This window comes from Wyeomyia smithii, chromosome 3, assembly GCF_029784165.1.
Source record: "Wyeomyia smithii strain HCP4-BCI-WySm-NY-G18 chromosome 3, ASM2978416v1, whole genome shotgun sequence".
NCBI lineage: Eukaryota > Metazoa > Arthropoda > Insecta > Diptera > Culicidae > Wyeomyia > Wyeomyia smithii.
Window position 1 is genome coordinate 234543029 of NC_073696.1, and position 16750 is coordinate 234559778.

At 36.9% G+C, this 16750-nt stretch overlaps 2 protein-coding genes across 4 annotated transcripts in view; one reads left to right on the forward strand and one right to left on the reverse strand.

Moving 5' to 3' along the window:
• LOC129726797 (D-aminoacyl-tRNA deacylase) lies at nt 1-3802 on the forward strand. Its single transcript, XM_055683912.1, has 3 exons — nt 1-189; nt 3122-3212; nt 3309-3802. The coding sequence occupies exons 1-3, from the start codon at nt 147-149 to the stop codon at nt 3703-3705; spliced, it is 531 nt and encodes a 176-aa protein (XP_055539887.1). The 5' UTR covers nt 1-146; the 3' UTR covers nt 3706-3802.
• Nucleotides 3712-16750, reverse strand: part of LOC129726787 (myb-like protein P) — a 160601-nt gene continuing 147562 nt past the window's right edge. For 2 of the 3 annotated variants that reach the window (XM_055683879.1, XM_055683880.1), the window contains exons 5-6: nt 7188-7752; nt 3712-7114 (exon numbers count right to left, since the gene is read on the reverse strand). In XM_055683879.1, the coding sequence (XP_055539854.1) occupies nt 7011-7114; nt 7188-7752 (669 nt within the window). In that variant the 3' untranslated portion in view covers nt 3712-7010. The remainder of the gene's footprint in view (nt 7115-7187; nt 7753-16750) is intronic. The other variant, XM_055683881.1, reaches the window with a different exon arrangement.

A 16750-nucleotide genomic window follows, 5' to 3' on the forward strand; every position in this document is an offset into this window, starting at 1 on the left:
CGGTGTTTTGATGATGAGAAATGTCATAACAAATTGTTTAACCTGCTCGGCACTTTGAGTACTGATTATTTACTAGAAATTCAACGTTATTATTTTAGTTTCTACAAAGTTTAAAAGGTACACACTTGTATGCGGTTATTGTTACGATGAAGGCAATAATCCAGCGAGTCACAGCAGCAAAAGTAACTGGTGAGTGTACATAATTTTCACTAATACGGATGGGAAATGTCTTCAACAAATTTCGTAGATGGCGGTATATTTTGCAGAGGATAATAGGGTGTCATTTGCTAAACTCAATGTTGATCCGCTCTCTACTGTCGCCTGTTCACGGAATATTTCGCAAATAAACCCGTTGCTTCCAAAAAATCAAAAGGCCTAGTTCCAAAGTATCTTTTTTTTTGGGTAAAGTGCTTTGTCGCCATTCACTAAAAACTTGATCTAAATAATTTTATCGATCATCACAAAAGAAAGGATTCTTGCCATGAATGTTATCAGTCTGTTCGAAGCCAATGGTGTAATGAAACGATTTGTTTACATTTTGTTAGTTTCGTCTTAATCGCGAATCACTCCGGAATTTTCAAATAAAATAGCAACCAGTTTAATTAAGTCAGGACGAATGTAGAAAATAAAGAAATATCAGGAGTAGACAAAACTGGATATAATAAACAGCAAATAAGCAGAAATGTTGAAAAGGTTTCCCAATTTATCAGTTAACCCTTTCTTTACCACAAGGTTTTTACTCAAACAAAAATCGAAAAACAGGTTTTTAGCGAAAGCGCTTGAACAAACCCTTCTTATTTTATCCCAAATTATTGTTTGAACGAAAAAAAAAAATAAAATCCAAAATGGTGCTGTAGTGCACCACTGGGTCTTACGAGTCACATTTTACAAACAATACAAAATCAACAACTAACTTTATTTTGTCTAGATATCTTATAAAAAGTAAAAAAAGAACGGAATAATATTTTATATTATGTATGCTATGCTGTAAATCAATTACGGTCTCTTAAAAGGCATAACGGCCTTCCACATTTCGAGCAACAGAAATATGTAAAATGGCTACGAGAATCACAATGGTAACAACGTGATCGCTAGTCACATGCTACAGGCCAGTGAGCAACACCATCTAATCTGGAGTTCAACTCGGGAGCTTTCAGCGGAAGTCGAGATTTTTTTACAGGCATCTGTTTCAGGGGTCGACCTCTACGCTTTACTGTTTGTTTCCACGCTGAATGGGCCAGTTTGCAATTTCGATACGAAAGTCCAGCAATGTAATTCTGGTTTCATCAAGTCGCGTATCGTGACGTCGGTATTGTATTGAATGCATCGATGTGCTATTTCAATCACTCTTTAGAAAACAGCACTTTGAACGATAATACTAAATTTTCAAACGTGTTGGGAACAACTTCATTTTTGTTGTTATTAGCCCAGTGGTGCTCTGGTGCACCAAGGTTTGAGCATTCACAAAACTTGATTAAAATGAGAAAAATGACTACAATTTGTTTTAAGGAGTGTTGTGACACCAAATTAATAAGAAAATATTTTTTGCACGGATCAACAATAGAATGGTGATAGCTCATGAACAATAGAAAATATTGAATTATTTTTCGAAGAAAAAAACGGCACTTTTTCAAATGTTTGATACTCTAATAAATTATTGACTGTACATTTTTGGATAATTTTTTGCCGGAACATAAGTTAGGTGTGCAAGAATATATTTTCGAAATTTGAGCGAGATTGCTTAATAATTCGTAACGATACACACATCCAAACTTGTGGTGCTCTAGAGCAACCATGGTAAAGAGAGGGTTAAAATGATACTTTTCAAGTATTTTCAAAGCTTCAATAATGTTGATTTCAAATGATTTTTAATACCTTCTCGACACTTTAATAGTTTTTTCCCGAAACAATATTCCTTACTTTTTTTCGTGTATATTCAACAATATTTTCATGACACTTGTTGTTAGTAGAGAAGCCACCATTTTATTCATCTCACTGCAAGCATTTGTCCAATTTATCGACAAATTTCACTTTTTTTGTTCTTTTTTTGTTACATTATCATAACACTTTTTCTTTTGAACACTTGTACACTAACATTTAAATTGATTTTCTGAACGCCAGGCTTTTATATAATTAGATTATTTTCTTTTACGAGTAACGTTTTCTGCCAAATTTTGACACAACTTTAATTTGAGTTCATTGTGGTCTATTCTATATATATTAGAGTGGGGCGTCGTTATATGAAAAAAAAAATGAAAATGATATCACAAAGCCAGAACCAAGTTTTTTGTGCCATTTGGAGACTCAAACAATTCTAAATTTATCAGAAGTCGATTGGTTTTGTCTCCGCTTGACGCATTGCATTTCAAATTTTCATAAAGATTTGTAAGGGTAAACCTGCTTTTTTGCATTTTCCATCCACAAAGTTGAAAATGTCGAATTATGCTAAAAATATTTTTTTCTGCCAACACCACCGACGGTGTCAGTAAAATTTCCATCAGAAGCAACCTGTCGTACCGAGTTTCTACTCTCAGCTGGAATAAGTAAACAAAGGTGTATTCAAGATCTACAACAAGTTTTAGTTTCTAATGAAAACTCTACTGACGCCGTTACATTGGTAGTGTTGGCAGAAAAATTGATTTTTGATATTTAATTCGACAAACTTAACTTAAACCAACTATAGCTTTTTAAGGGAACACCCTAGCTCTTCAGTGTCATCGACAAAGTTGTTAAGTATCTAAAATACTATACTTTGATGTAATTTAGTGCATTTTTAAAGCATTACTGAGATCTTAAGAAAAATCAGGTTTTCCCATACAAATTTAAAATGCAATGCGTCAAGTGGAGACAAATCCTTTCGACTTCCAGTAAGTTTGCGATTGTTTGGAGGCCCAAATGAAACCTAAAACCATGGTTTTGGAAAATCGATCTTATTGTCCCACCCTAATATTCATACACCAATTCTTCACAAATAACCAAGCGTTCGCATTCGATGGAGGTGCCTTATATTGTATGCTAGGTTAAACTCCAAAAGGTGTAATATGTATTTTAATCGGATTTTATTTAAACCCCAGAATCGCATATTTTTGACCATTGTTCTTTGATTCTGAACGCTTTACAGTTGGTGAAGAACTCATCAGTTCCATTGGTAAAGGTCTCTGTGTCCTAGTAGGAATCTCGAATGAGGACAACACTAACGACGTAGAATGGCTGTAAGTATCAAAGCATAAAAACTCCTCTCTCTCCCATCGTATTAATACATTTGAAACGTAATTTTCATTGTATTTTGTTTGACTCTTCCATATTAGAGCCAAAAAGCTTCTCAACATTCGCCTCTTCGAGGACGCCACCGGTAAGCGGTGGTCCCAGAGCGTTCTGGACCAGCAGCTGGAGATTCTGTGCATCAGTCAGTTCACTCTGTACAATCGGATGAAGGGCAATAAGCCGGATTTTAGCCGGGCGATGCAGGGACCCGAAGCGCAATCGCTGTACGGTGTTTTGTTGCAGCGGTTAGGCTCGCAGTATCGTCCGGACAGGGTGAAAAACGGCCGGTTCGGGGCCATGATGCAGGTGCACATTCAGAACGATGGTCCCGTTACGATCGAGCTGGAATCACCCCCGCAGACCCAGCAAGAGTTGGATAAGCTCAAAAGGGCTGATGAACATAGAGCTAAGGGTAAAAAAGTGGAAAAGAATGATAACTAGTTAAGGTTTGTTTTTAAATATATTTATTTTTCTTAGAGAACGGTTTGCTTTCTGCGTGTTCGTAAATATACAATCAAGTATGTTTGATTTAACAATAGTCATATTTGCATCTAATGTAGAGAAAATTTCCTGAAAAATAGATATCTCCTGCTAGAATTGTCTACTTAACTAAGTTAAGAATTTCCATCGTTTGATTCGACGTTTTAATACTTAAGTAAACATAGCTTATCAGAAAAAAGGCTTCAGGCGTTGATTAAGTACAATTCCGTAACATGAAAGTATTTCCCCCGTCCTACAGGCGTGACGAAGGTAAAACACAACATAATCTCATTGCAGCGATGTTTGAAATCTTCTTTTGCCGGCACGCCAGGTCAGCAGATCGACACCGTTTTCAAGCTGACTGTAGAATGTGATCTATATGCTATACATCGATATGGTTTAAGGTCACGCAGCGCCTGCTGCGGTTCTGGTGGTGGGAGTATGATATGGTATGACTTGGATCAGCTTTGCCGGCTGTGGGGTCAGTACTTACTGGCGTGTCGCTCGTTTTTTTATTTATGTTGTTGTAAAACACAGGTATAAAACTAAAAAATATTTTTTTGAATGATCCCATGTAGAAAATCATATGTACTTTAATAAGCTCGTTTGGTTTTGTCGGTATAACTACTCGTACATTACAGCAAGCGTTGATTTATTTGTTTGATTCGTGTCTTGTCCTGTTAGATTTGTTTTGTTTTTATTGCAGAGTGAAGAGTTATTATTCGTTGCATTTTGCTGGGGCTGAGTAGGAAGTAGTGCTTCGAACAGGGCGGTCCTTCGGCACTGCGATCGGTTTTTTCATCCGGTGAAATTGAGGCTGTTCTAAGGAAAAGTTAGCTGATTGACGTATGGATATAGATTATAAATTCAACGTTATGGTCGAATGAAAGCTCGAATCAATGACCAAACGGAGGTTGGAACTGCGATTTCGGTATAGTAGATTGTACAGGTTTCGATTATAATGCCAAAAGTAAGTAGAACAATAATAGAAACATTTTCTCTAAGTATTGTCGTTCTGATAATATGGTTATTTCAATGGCGAGCAATCGATATGTTTCCTAATAATTTTCTAACCCAAATAGACTATAAGTATTGGAGTAATATTATAAAAACTTTAGTGGAGGAGAAAAGCATGTAACTCAATGCCCAAGTGATGGAATTTCTATTGATATTTATCCTTGATTTGAAGTTGAAAGTGAGTAGGTTATTTAGCTCTGTTTTATCAGAGATTCTTGTGGATTTTCCTATCTCACTAATGACAAAATTAGTCCAACTACCAAATCAATTACCCGCCATTACAAAGTATGATATTGCATGATTTGCGATCGAAGTCCTAATCATTTAGTGTGTCAATAATTTATCAATTTCCATGTAGTGTATGTAGTAGCAGTAGCACAGTAGTATGATGTGAGTGACAGTTATATATTTCTCTAGTGTAGTCCACCGTGGGATCTCAGCTGGGAATCTATTATTTGTTTTGTGTATGATTAGATAATTTGTTGCTTTTCCCATTCTCTCCGGATAAGTTTTTGATAGCTGTTGTTTGTTTCTAGTCTCTCTTCCAGTAAATAGTTCAATTCCGAAACGGCTCTTCCCTGTTAGGGAGGGCATCTAGCAAAACGAATTAGGGCTTGATAGAGTTCTACATGAAACCTTGCAGTTAGCAGTTCTAAACCTTGACCACAGATCGAATGTATATAACTTTTTGATAAGAAAATAGATTTTTTTTGGTTGAACAAATATATGATCAGAGTGTTTGTGTGCTGTGTGTTATATGATTCAACTTGCAATTCTGTGTTACGTTTGTGGATCAAACAAATTCCCACACAATTTTTTTCTCTTTTCGTTTAATTCTTCTAACTATGTGCTGTTGCGTTCAATCAGGTGGTTTAGTTGCATGCAATTTAGTCGACTGGCGACTTTCAGCAGTGTTCTTTGTTTTGTTGTTAAGAGTGTGAATATATAACGTTTGAGTACTCGTGGTGTTTTTTTTTTGTTTGTTCATTCATGGTTGTTTATTGTTTTAAATTGTATTGAAATCATTCGCTCGCAAGTGTTGGCGAGATTGGGTTGTATTTACTATGCATTACCTATACCCTATGAATAGTTTTTTGATATATCTAAACGTTAACTAAAGTACATTTTATACAATAACTCGAATTGCTGCCTGCGAAAGTGCTTAAAACTTATATATGAAAATGGCATTTGATTTAAACATCGTTTAAACTATAATGAGTTTTTCTGCATTACTCAGAGAAGTTTACCCACAAAATAAAATCTGTCAACTGGTATATCAACTAGTAGTAAGATAAAGAAAGCTTTTCTATTTTACAATTCCTCAATTAGTGGAAGCCAAGTTTCACCACTCTCCCTATCCTATATTCCTATCAGGAAAATCGTAAAGGATGGCTTCCTTCGAACCCGCCCTCATTCCTATATTCGGCCGGGCGAAACAATAAATATCATACACTTCCCGAGTTTCGATTTTTTTCGTCTAAATGGCTTCTTCCGCTACTTCGTGCTAAGAAACCAAAAGCCATCCAATATTTCAACGGTCAAATAAAATAAGGCATGACACCAGCTACCTACTTTAACAGTTAACTATAAACATCGATGAGGAATGTTCCTGTTAATTCCGTCTGTTTTCAACAGTTGTTGTGGTATGTATAGGTATGTTAGTTTAGTATTTGTGTTGCTTCATCTTCAACAATTTTTGTTAATATGTTTTAACGCTTTCAAGGCGTATATTGCCCTACGATGTGGTGTTTGCTTTGTCATTTTTTTTGTTTTGTTTTGATTATTTTGTTTCGTCAAATCGAAAGGAATGTTTGAGAGAAAAAACGTAAGCGTGAACCGAAAGCGATTCGTGAGACTGATTTAATCAGTTTTGATTTTGTGTGTAATACATTGGACCCTTGTAAGTTGAAAAAATGTTCTATAAGTTTCATAATTTGGAGGAATTTTTGTTGGAATGATCAGCTTTCCATAAAAAAGTAGTAATTTAAAATACACCTCTCATAAATAGTACGTAAAAAGTGTGTAGAGTGAAAAATATAATCAATTGTGTGTTTAATATAGAGCAAGTGTGTAAGTGTGTTTGTTCGTGTGGAGGGTTTTTTTTTAAGAGGCCGTCGATTGCACTCCAGACGGTATATTTTAAAGGACTTTTGCACCCTGTATCAACATTATTCACAGGGTGCACCATTTCTTATAACAATATCACAATTGGTTGATTCATTATTTTATTGCGTGCCGCTGTGCAGAGCCTAGACCCAAACGCCGTGCGGGTTCTTGCTAGTGGGAACAGCATTCTCCAGCTGCCTTGGGGAGCCAATCATTCGACGCGTGCTGCCAGGTTTCACGGAACCCACTGTGTATTGGAAGAAAAAAAAAACATTGATTTCCATTTTAATCCGTCCCAAACCCTAATAACGGCAACTAACCTTCCAGTAGATGTCGCACTTCATCAGCTGGCGCCACTGCCAGACTTTGCAGGTTGACTTCCTTCATCTCGTGTACCAGCTGTTCGACCTGTTTCTTCTTCTCGGCAATGCTGTTCTCGATGACCGCTACCTCACTCTTCAGCTTGTCGGTGGCCTTGCTCGCGTGGTCAGTACTCTGTATCGCCAGATCGATCTCCAGTTGGATCCTGTCAACTTCAGACATTAGATGGCGTTCTAATTGTGCACGATTATTGTCATACTGTCGGCAATACTTGCGCTGCTCGACCTGAATCTCGTCCATCAGCAGGCGGATCTTGTTTTTGCACTGCAGCAGCTCCGTTTCGCAGTTGGCCAACTTGGACCGGAGCAGGGTGATTTCGGACTTGAGCGTTTTCTCCTGCTGCCGGACCAGTTCGCCTTCCTCTTCCACGTACTGGAGCGTCTGCAGTTGCTCGCTGCCCTGCCGGTAGAGTTGGTCGGTTTTGCTGATCTCCTGGTTGACACTGTCCAGCTGTTCCTGCTGCTCGCGGCCCTTGCTCTCGAGGTACTGAATTTCCGAGTCGTACTGAAAAATAAGGGGAACATTAGCTATAGTTAGATTAAGCTATTGTGTAATTACATGGATCGATTATTTCTTTCTAGCGAAAAAATGCTTACTTGCTCAAGGATGGCTCTGAAACCGTGCAGAGCTAGTATCTGTGAGGCGTTAATAGGAAAAACGTAACAAATAGTGTAATAATTCTGTTCATTTGCATATAATGCTTCATTATAAAGACACCAGTAGAAAAAGCGACGAACCCGATGTTTATTAGAGGTATAAAGAAGTTTGCGTTTGTCTTCTATAAAACCTTTTTTTTTGTTCTGAATAATTTTTTACTTTACATTAACAATTTGCAGATCGTAGATTTTAAATCCCACTCTTGTGAGATACGTGAGCGAATCAGGAGTGCAACTAGATCTATAATCGTTTATATCAATTGCAATTTTAATTATTGATAAATTAATGACAAAAAACAATATTCAACCTTTCTAAATGAACTGTTCCATTCGCTTGATTATTAAACTTGTTCTCGCATAGTTTAAACGTTGTTTGGACATAAAATCTAACAAAATTGAAAAAAAAAAAAAAAAAAAAAACGTTGTGCGTTTATTATACATGAGACATGTGCATTTTGATCAGCCTTGACTAGTTTCACAAAAATCGTTCAATAATTTAAATAATTATCGGATCATTTAAGTAATTTCATTTTTAAAATACTATGAAAATACTCTGTTCGTCTAAGGTCGCTTTTTATGTGTTTTTTTACGCGGATTCCGCAACTTACGCGATTTTTTCACGCGTTTTTTTTTCACGCGGCACGTATCCCCCGCGTAAAAAGCAACTTTAGTTTATTGTTTTTTTTTTTGGAATCTGCTACCGAATGTACAGCATGGTTCAATAATGGAAGAAATCAGCAAGATAATTAATAAATATTACCATCAGAAACATGCATCCATGGAAAAGTGATTTGTAGCAAATCAAAAGGTTTATCCTTACGTTACGATAAATGAATAAAATAAAATAATTTGCCTCTTGCTTACGTAGGAGTATGTAATTTTTATTAACACTGGTTCACTAGGATCGAAAGCTTATTAATACCCTTTCAAATATGATATCCAAATGACTTTTATGCGATGCGAATTTTTCCATCCTTGCTTCCGATGTTTTTATTCTTTAAAATGTTGGCAAATTATATATTTTGAAGAATAACATGTTATTTTTAGTATTTCGGAAGACCTAGGCTACGAGCACGGAAACAGAATACTACAAGGTATACAGCTCTAGGGGTTGTATTGAACGGTGACGTAGGACAAATATATGTATTGATTTTACCTCTTGTTTAACATATTTCACTAAGCCTGTTATATACCGTGTATCTCCAACAGTTATAAGTGCTCCACTTGCTGTCGTGTTAAGAACAAAAATGACGTCGAATTTTCGACACGCAGTCTTTTGTATCGAGTTGAGCGTAGATTTTCGCGATGAAGACGGAGCAACGCAGACTCGAGAATGAGGAACGAAATAAAACACCTTCGATACTACAGAGTGATTGTCATGATCACCAAAAGGAGATTTGTGCTCTCCTGATACAAAAATGACCCAGGTTCTAAGGAAAGGAACAATTGAACCGGAAAGCAGGAAAAAATCTTTAAGTAGGGGTGATATCGTACTGCGACAAACTGTTCACAGGCAACACTTTCCATAACTCTTATTTTCGACCATTCACAGTTCTGAAAAGAACCGATTCTATAATTTTCAACTAGAAATGCGTGCTAAAGAACGCTGACAATTGCACCACCGGTAGCATGCTCCGGTAGCTGTGCCATCAAAATATCCTGCAACATACGATGGTACTTGTTGCTGCCGTATGCAGAAAAGATGTAAGGAATTACGCAGTACCTGAAAGTTGACTCGTATGCAGCTATACTGTAGGCTCCACTCGCATCCGTGTGACGAACAAGAACGAAGTTGAATTTTCTACACGCGGTCATTTGTATCGAGTTGAGAGTAGATTTTTCTAATATAGGCGGGGCGACGCAGACTCGAGAATAAGAAATGAAACAAAACACTTTGCTGAGTCAAAATGTGTAGGCAGTAGTGTTTATTCCGTCCAGCTTATTGTTATCCGTGCTCGGGAAGCAAGGCAATATCGAGGAAAGTGCATGGGAAAGCTCTACCTTGGAACTTTCCACCTGTTTAAGCAGTAAAGCAACACGTTAACCATTATATCGAGCAATTGTCAACCATTTCATCTATCCAACGACATACAGATGACTAAGATGCATTGAGTCGTCCGCTTGCTATAATCGTTTGACAACTGACGCAACATTTGCTAGTTTCATTTCCAATTTTACAAAATGTACTCTAGTATAATAGACAATGACGTAGTCTTACGTCAAAACGGTAAATGAATGGAAATTGGGTACCAACTAAAGATGGTCGGGTTTGATGTTTTTCGATTGTAACCCGAACCTTTTTTTTTTTGTTCAAACCCGACCCGAACCCGACCCGAACACAAAAATTTTATTTTGTGAAACCTGAGCTCGAGATTTGTCTGGGGTTGATTTTTATACCAATTTGAGCTTGCCCTAAAGCTTTGAACCTCGAATAGTATTGAAAAGTTAGTGAATTAGGGTGGTGCAAGAATCGTCATGATTCAAATTATTTTATTTTGAAAATTATTTAGCTTTTAAGCCGTTTGACCAATTCAAGATCTTTCTTGTCTTTTAAGGAAAATTTTGAGATCGTATGGTAGTTCATTTCAACGTCATTGAAAAAATGAAAGACGATATATTTTTTTCTCATCAATTAAATTTATTCTCTCTTTATACATCTTACAGTACTGAAAGCGATTTACAAGTATATGTAAAAATGCTTTCAACTCCTCGAAAAAACTTCATGTATACTTACCAATCAATCATGTTGTTTAAATATACGAAATTGAATATTTTACAACTGACCACTATACTTCTCCATAGTTTTATTTTCAAAATATCTCCCTATGAGCAACGATGTGCAAAACGGTACCCAAAAATCTGAAAAGTACAATAAATTTCCCATTCCCAGAAATTTCCCATTCCCATAAATTTCCCATTGATTGTTGGTTATCCGATCGTTCCGAACTGTTTCACAAGATCGTACGGTAGAAATGAAATAAGAAATACATGTTTTTTGGCTTCCCTGCAATATGTTTTACCTCGATTGAGAAATTGGTTATATACGACTTCATACAAAGGCTGGCCAAGCTAAAAAGTGTCGATAAATGCGACAAAAACTTAGTATTTACATAATTTTGGGGCGCTGGACACGAATCAGGCATCCTTTTTTTGTTTGGGGCCGTCCATAAAACACGAAATCAAATTTTCAATGGTTTTTGACACTTTTGTCGTCTACGTTTTTTTTATAGAATTATATGATATTTGACCACAAGTAGTGCCACTGGGCGTTCCCCCCATTGAAAAAAAATGTAAAAAAATGACCCCTCGAACTAAACAAATTTTGTCTAAATATATATTTTTTATTAAATTAAAACAACATAAGTTATGATTAAAACAATCCTGGATGAAATTTCAACTTCAAAAAATAAATAATTCTGCCATCGCTTTTTTCACTAAAGTAACAATTTGCGCAGTTTTACGCTACAGCGGGCATTATGCATTTGAAAGCTTACGTTTTTACCTAAACTTTGAATGCAGTTACAACCGTGGCAAACTGCGGCAACTAAACTTTTCAGATACTTTTCTACAAAAAATCACGTTTTTTAATTTTTTTTTTGTGTCAGGCCTACTATGACCAAATTTTACAATATCTGATGATTTGTTGATGGTTTGTTCTGCACAATATTTACAACAAGTTTTCCTTTGACGTCAAAAAATCCAAGCTATCATGGAAGCTACAGAGCGTTTCAAAGTAATGTACTTTTTTTCAAAAAAAAGTCAAAAAATGTCAGTATGCTAAGCTTTGACAAGTCATAAAAGATTCAGGTTTCATGCTATTGCGCCCAAATTTTGGATTTAGATACTTGAATGTTATAGCAATAAAGGCAAAATATTATGAAACAGCTAACGAAAAAAACTTTTTTTGACTGATGGCCAGCGTTTCCCCACTGTGCGTCGGTGAAACCTTCCAGTAATAATTCAAGCGCTGCTTGTTCTCCATGCTCAAAATCGTAAAGTAATAATAAACCTAATCTCAAAATTGAAGGGAAAAAGCCACAATCCTGTTTCAGCTTAAGATTCGTCCACCTTTGTGTTAGTTCAAAATTTGGGATATTATCACTGTTGTCAATATTTCTGATTTTTCGATGATTCTGGACGACATAATCTTCATTTGCGGAAAGTGTTACATTTCTCATTTCGTCCAGGAAAAGGAAAGGCGACTGAAGCGCATCGAGAGTTAAAAAAGAGTACGGAAATGCTACTCTGCTGTGCCGTAATTGGTTCCGCCGCTTTAAAGACGGTAATTTCGATATTGACTGACAGTCTGAAGAAAGGCCAAAAATCTTCGAAGCTGCAATTCAGTACACCCTAGGAATTATCAAACAAATGCCCACGGACCATTAATTCATCTTTACGGACAGTCTCAGTTTTATTGAGGCTCTACGATCGATGAAAGATGTTAAGCACTCTCCGTATTTCCTGGGGAAAATACGGGAACATCTGAGTGCTTTTTCCGAAAAATCGTTTCAGATTACCTTAGCGTGGGTCCCTTCTCACTGCTCGATACCGGGCAATGCGAAAGCGGACTCTGCGGCTAAGGTGTGCGCAACAAACGGTGACATTTATGAAAGACCAATTGCTTTTAATGAATTTTTCACACTTGTACGTTAGAATACGATCATCAGTTGGCAAAATTCTTGGACCAGAGGGGAACTGGGAAGGTGGTTACATTCCATAAACCCCAAGGTATCGACGAATCCGTGGTTCAAGGGGTTGGATGTAGGTCGGGGTTTCATTTGCGTGATGTCCCGGCTTATGTCCAATCACAATAGATTTGACGCGCATCTCCGTCGTGTTGGGCTCGGAGAGAGTGGTGTCTGTGCCTGTGGTGAAGGTTATCACGACATAGAGCACGTTGTTTGGTCATGCCCTGTACACCGTGACGCCAGATCTAAATTAATAGCTTCCCTGCAGGCCGAAAGTAGGCAGCCGGCTGTTCTTGTTCGTGATGTCTTGGCGAGCCGTGACCTACCCTACATGTCCCTTATATACGTTTTCCTGAAATCCATCCACGCCCCAGTTTAGTCCTATTCCCTTCCGCCTACATCCAATCAAACGACTTTAAGACCCCGGATCCGGAAACAGCAACCACACCCGCACGATACTCTCAGGGCCCGAGAGAGACAACCCAATATGTCAGTCCGTAATATCTTGGCCCAGTAGCGGAACATATTACATATGCTGCTTACCTATGGCAATGGAAAACCATCAAACAACAAACCAGTGCTTTTAACGCAAAACATTCTAGCTTTAGGTTAGATTTAGTTTCAGCTCGTAGTCGTCAGCGAGGATAAAAAATTTGCTTCTAGTTATTAACCCTCTGATGCCCAAATTTTTTTTTCGCTTGAAAAAACTCTAGCCGCTTTGATTTGTGATCCGTAACACATGTCTGACAACAAGAAAACTTCTGTTTTGAAAAATAGCTACTTATTTGAAAAAATATCAGGACCGCCTAAAGGCGGCTTAGGGCACCCGCGTGAAAAAAAATCAAAGGAACATTATTTAAAAACGGATTTTTTTTTTCGAGCTCATTTTATGTTAACTAAATTGTTATGCCGCTAGCGATGATGGAAATCGAAAAAGCAATCCTTTACAAGGTGAAACAAAAATGGCCATGTGCGTCACACAGGACAAATAATTAGATGTCCCGTTTAGTGGTTTGTCTGGCATATATTGTTTCTGAAAAAGTTTCATTTTGGTGGAGCACAACTGCCAATCGACGCAAAGTGCTACTCCATTGGAACTGACTGGAAGGTTTGGTTGACATAGTTAATAATTGGTCGAATTTAATATAGCTTATCGTATCCAGAAGGTCCTTCACGAGGAACTGCACTATCGTCGGTAAAGTGAAGATTTATATATTATTTGCTCGAAACGATATCTCGGCATGGTTTCTTGGATTGCTATTAATGCATACTCAATCCCATTTCAACGAACACTAGAATAACTATTAACAGACATAAAATACAAAATTCCTACAAATTTGCAAATTTATCACGGTGTAGTGTTTAAAGTGGTACCAATATCTTTCTGGAAAGTGTATAGATTTATTTAAATAGTTGATTTATTTAAATGAAGTGTCCAGCTCTTAGAACTTTTCAGGTAAGGGATCGTGTTTAAAAAGATGAAAGACGTTGGCAGTTCAAGTTTTTTGTCTTGTTGATGATTTCTTTGAATGCAGGCGCAGCTTCGACTCGAAAATTTATGACTTTAAAAATGTAGAACGCGATGGCTAAGCTTTTTGTTTACCGTTTTTTGGGGCGGTTGGCTAAATGCGCGTCGCATGTGTAAGATAATTAAGTCCTTTGTAATCATCGTCACTATCAAATCATCTAAAATGTCCACAGTCCAGATTCGTTTCATTGTCAAGCTCCTGCATCATCAAAGCTTCGATTCCTATCGCCGTTTCATGACTGAACAAGAAACAGATCAAAAAAACATTACTTGGCATCAGCGAATATTTTTTTTATGTCGGCAGTGCCCAATGCCGCCTCTAGGCGGTGTTCGCTTTTTTATAAATTTTTCAGTATTTTAAAGTTGAATAGAAACAAAACTTATACAAACCTGACACATAAAGCAATTGAACAGCCACTGATAATTATTCTGAATCAAATTTCTCACTAATAATCTTTTAATTTAAAATATCATTGCAGGATGAAGCGCAAAATAATTAATTTTCCCGATTTAGTCATTTGTTCACGTTAAAAGTTTTATGGTTGCCATGAAGCCGCAGATAAACATAAGAAAAAGTGATTTCAGTTCATTTTATGACAAATAAGTGTGAACAGACGTTTTGATGAAGAGATATTGAGTTTCTGATGAAGGCCGTCTAGAGGCAGCACTGGGTACCAGAGGGTTAAGATACTTTAGAAAGTAAGCTACCAGATATAATTGGCGTCGTTAAACATTAATTTGTATTTGTGCCGTGTCAAATAAATTATAGATGAAGAAAAAAAAAACTTCCAAGGCATTGCTTTGGGAATGACTCAGAAACAAAGAACTTTTTTTTTATAATCTCGCTTATTTTCCGTCGGTCTAGTTCCGCCACTATTGTGGCCAATCACCGACGCCCAGGGAGGCGACTCCACACCCAGGACCCTCACTCACGACCCGTTTATTAACGGACCGGCGCCAACGGCTTTACTTCCTCATGCGATGGAACGCGTGATCCCAGAGATTTTTGCTTGGATCAGGTCAGTGTTAATTATAAATGAGCAGTTGAAACCGAAAGTAACCAGAATTGAGTAACGGTATTGATCTCAGTTAATGCGATTACGCCGAGCACTGCTCGAAAAACGAGCACAATACGAGCAGAGGCATGAAAAAGTGATTCTACTACATGAAAACGCTTGGCCTTATTCTGCTTACCACCAAACTACAAGTAAATCCTCCCAATCTACCCAACGTTTTCATATGACACATTAAACATTTCTCGACTTAAATTGAATTTCAATGTTCGATTGCATAGAAGTGACAGTCGTTTGCTGTATGTTCAGTCAAACAGTAAACAATAGTTTATCATATCAACTTTTCAACGATTTCAACTTTAAATTCGTGTATTCATTACACGTCCTAATTAAAACTGCACTTTGTTTTGTCATTTAGTTCCTCTTATCTGCTACATAACACAAATATAACACGATTTTTTTATGCGTAAATTTGAAGATATCCTCCCACATTGACCAATAAAAGCCGTAAGGCGTCGTACACAAATTACATAACGCTAAAAATCTAGATTTCAGAACCCCCCCCCCCTATGTAACGATTGGTAACGTTCGACATTACTGTCCCCCCTAAATTTACGTAACGTTGATCAGCCTGACCCCCCTCCGAAATTTTCGATTTCAAGCAAACACCATAGTTACGTACCTGTCTCTACTACCCCCCTCTCCCCTACGTAACAATAAGTAACGCAGACTCTAACCAACTAGTCCCGCTCTACCCTAATTGTTGATTCCAACGAAATTTCATCAGGGTTAAAAAAGACAAAACCATTCATTATGATAACGTTAGTATTAGCTGGATTGTTAAGATTTGGTTTTTGAAGAAATAAAATGTATTCTGATTTAGACGCATTAAGAAAAATTCTTTATGCTTAATCAACAACAACGATACACTTATGCCGTGTCGATTAAATTTTGTTGGAACAGAAAAATAAAACGTCGCAACAAGTGCAAACGAAATACTTTCCAGTGTTGTTAAGGGGTAATATCTACTAACAAAAAAATTTTTTTTCGCCATTTTTTTTATAGGCCTAAATCATGTTGAAACTATCCAGGAATCAAAATGTGAGAGTGTAATTTCTTGTTTGTCTTTTCAGTTGGAACTAACAGTTACTAAAAAACACTACAAGGTATAAGACCGTAGGCGTTGTATGAAATAGTGACGTGGAACTAAAAAATACTGTAATTAGAGGGACTTTTAGTTACAAAGGTTAAAGAGTCCGCAAACAGAAGCCTTCCCTTGAATTTTTTTTTTGAAATATATTTAAGGGGTAATATCTATCAAATGCTCAAAAAAACAAGGCTTTTTTCATAAATTTATTGGCCTAAATCATGTTGAAACTATCCAGGAATCAAAATCTACATCGCCCAAGTACAGATCTAAACTCAAAGTTCGTTTAAATCAATTTTTACTGAACAACTTTTATGCTCCAAAATAACATTTTTCGTTTATTTTGGCGATGCTCGTTTTTATTTTTTATTTCGAGGCTTTGTTAACTAGTAGAAGTTACCTATGATCGATATCGTCTTTCAAATTTGAAGTATAGAGGTCGCTGCATTAAGTTTCGACCGTTACAGTGT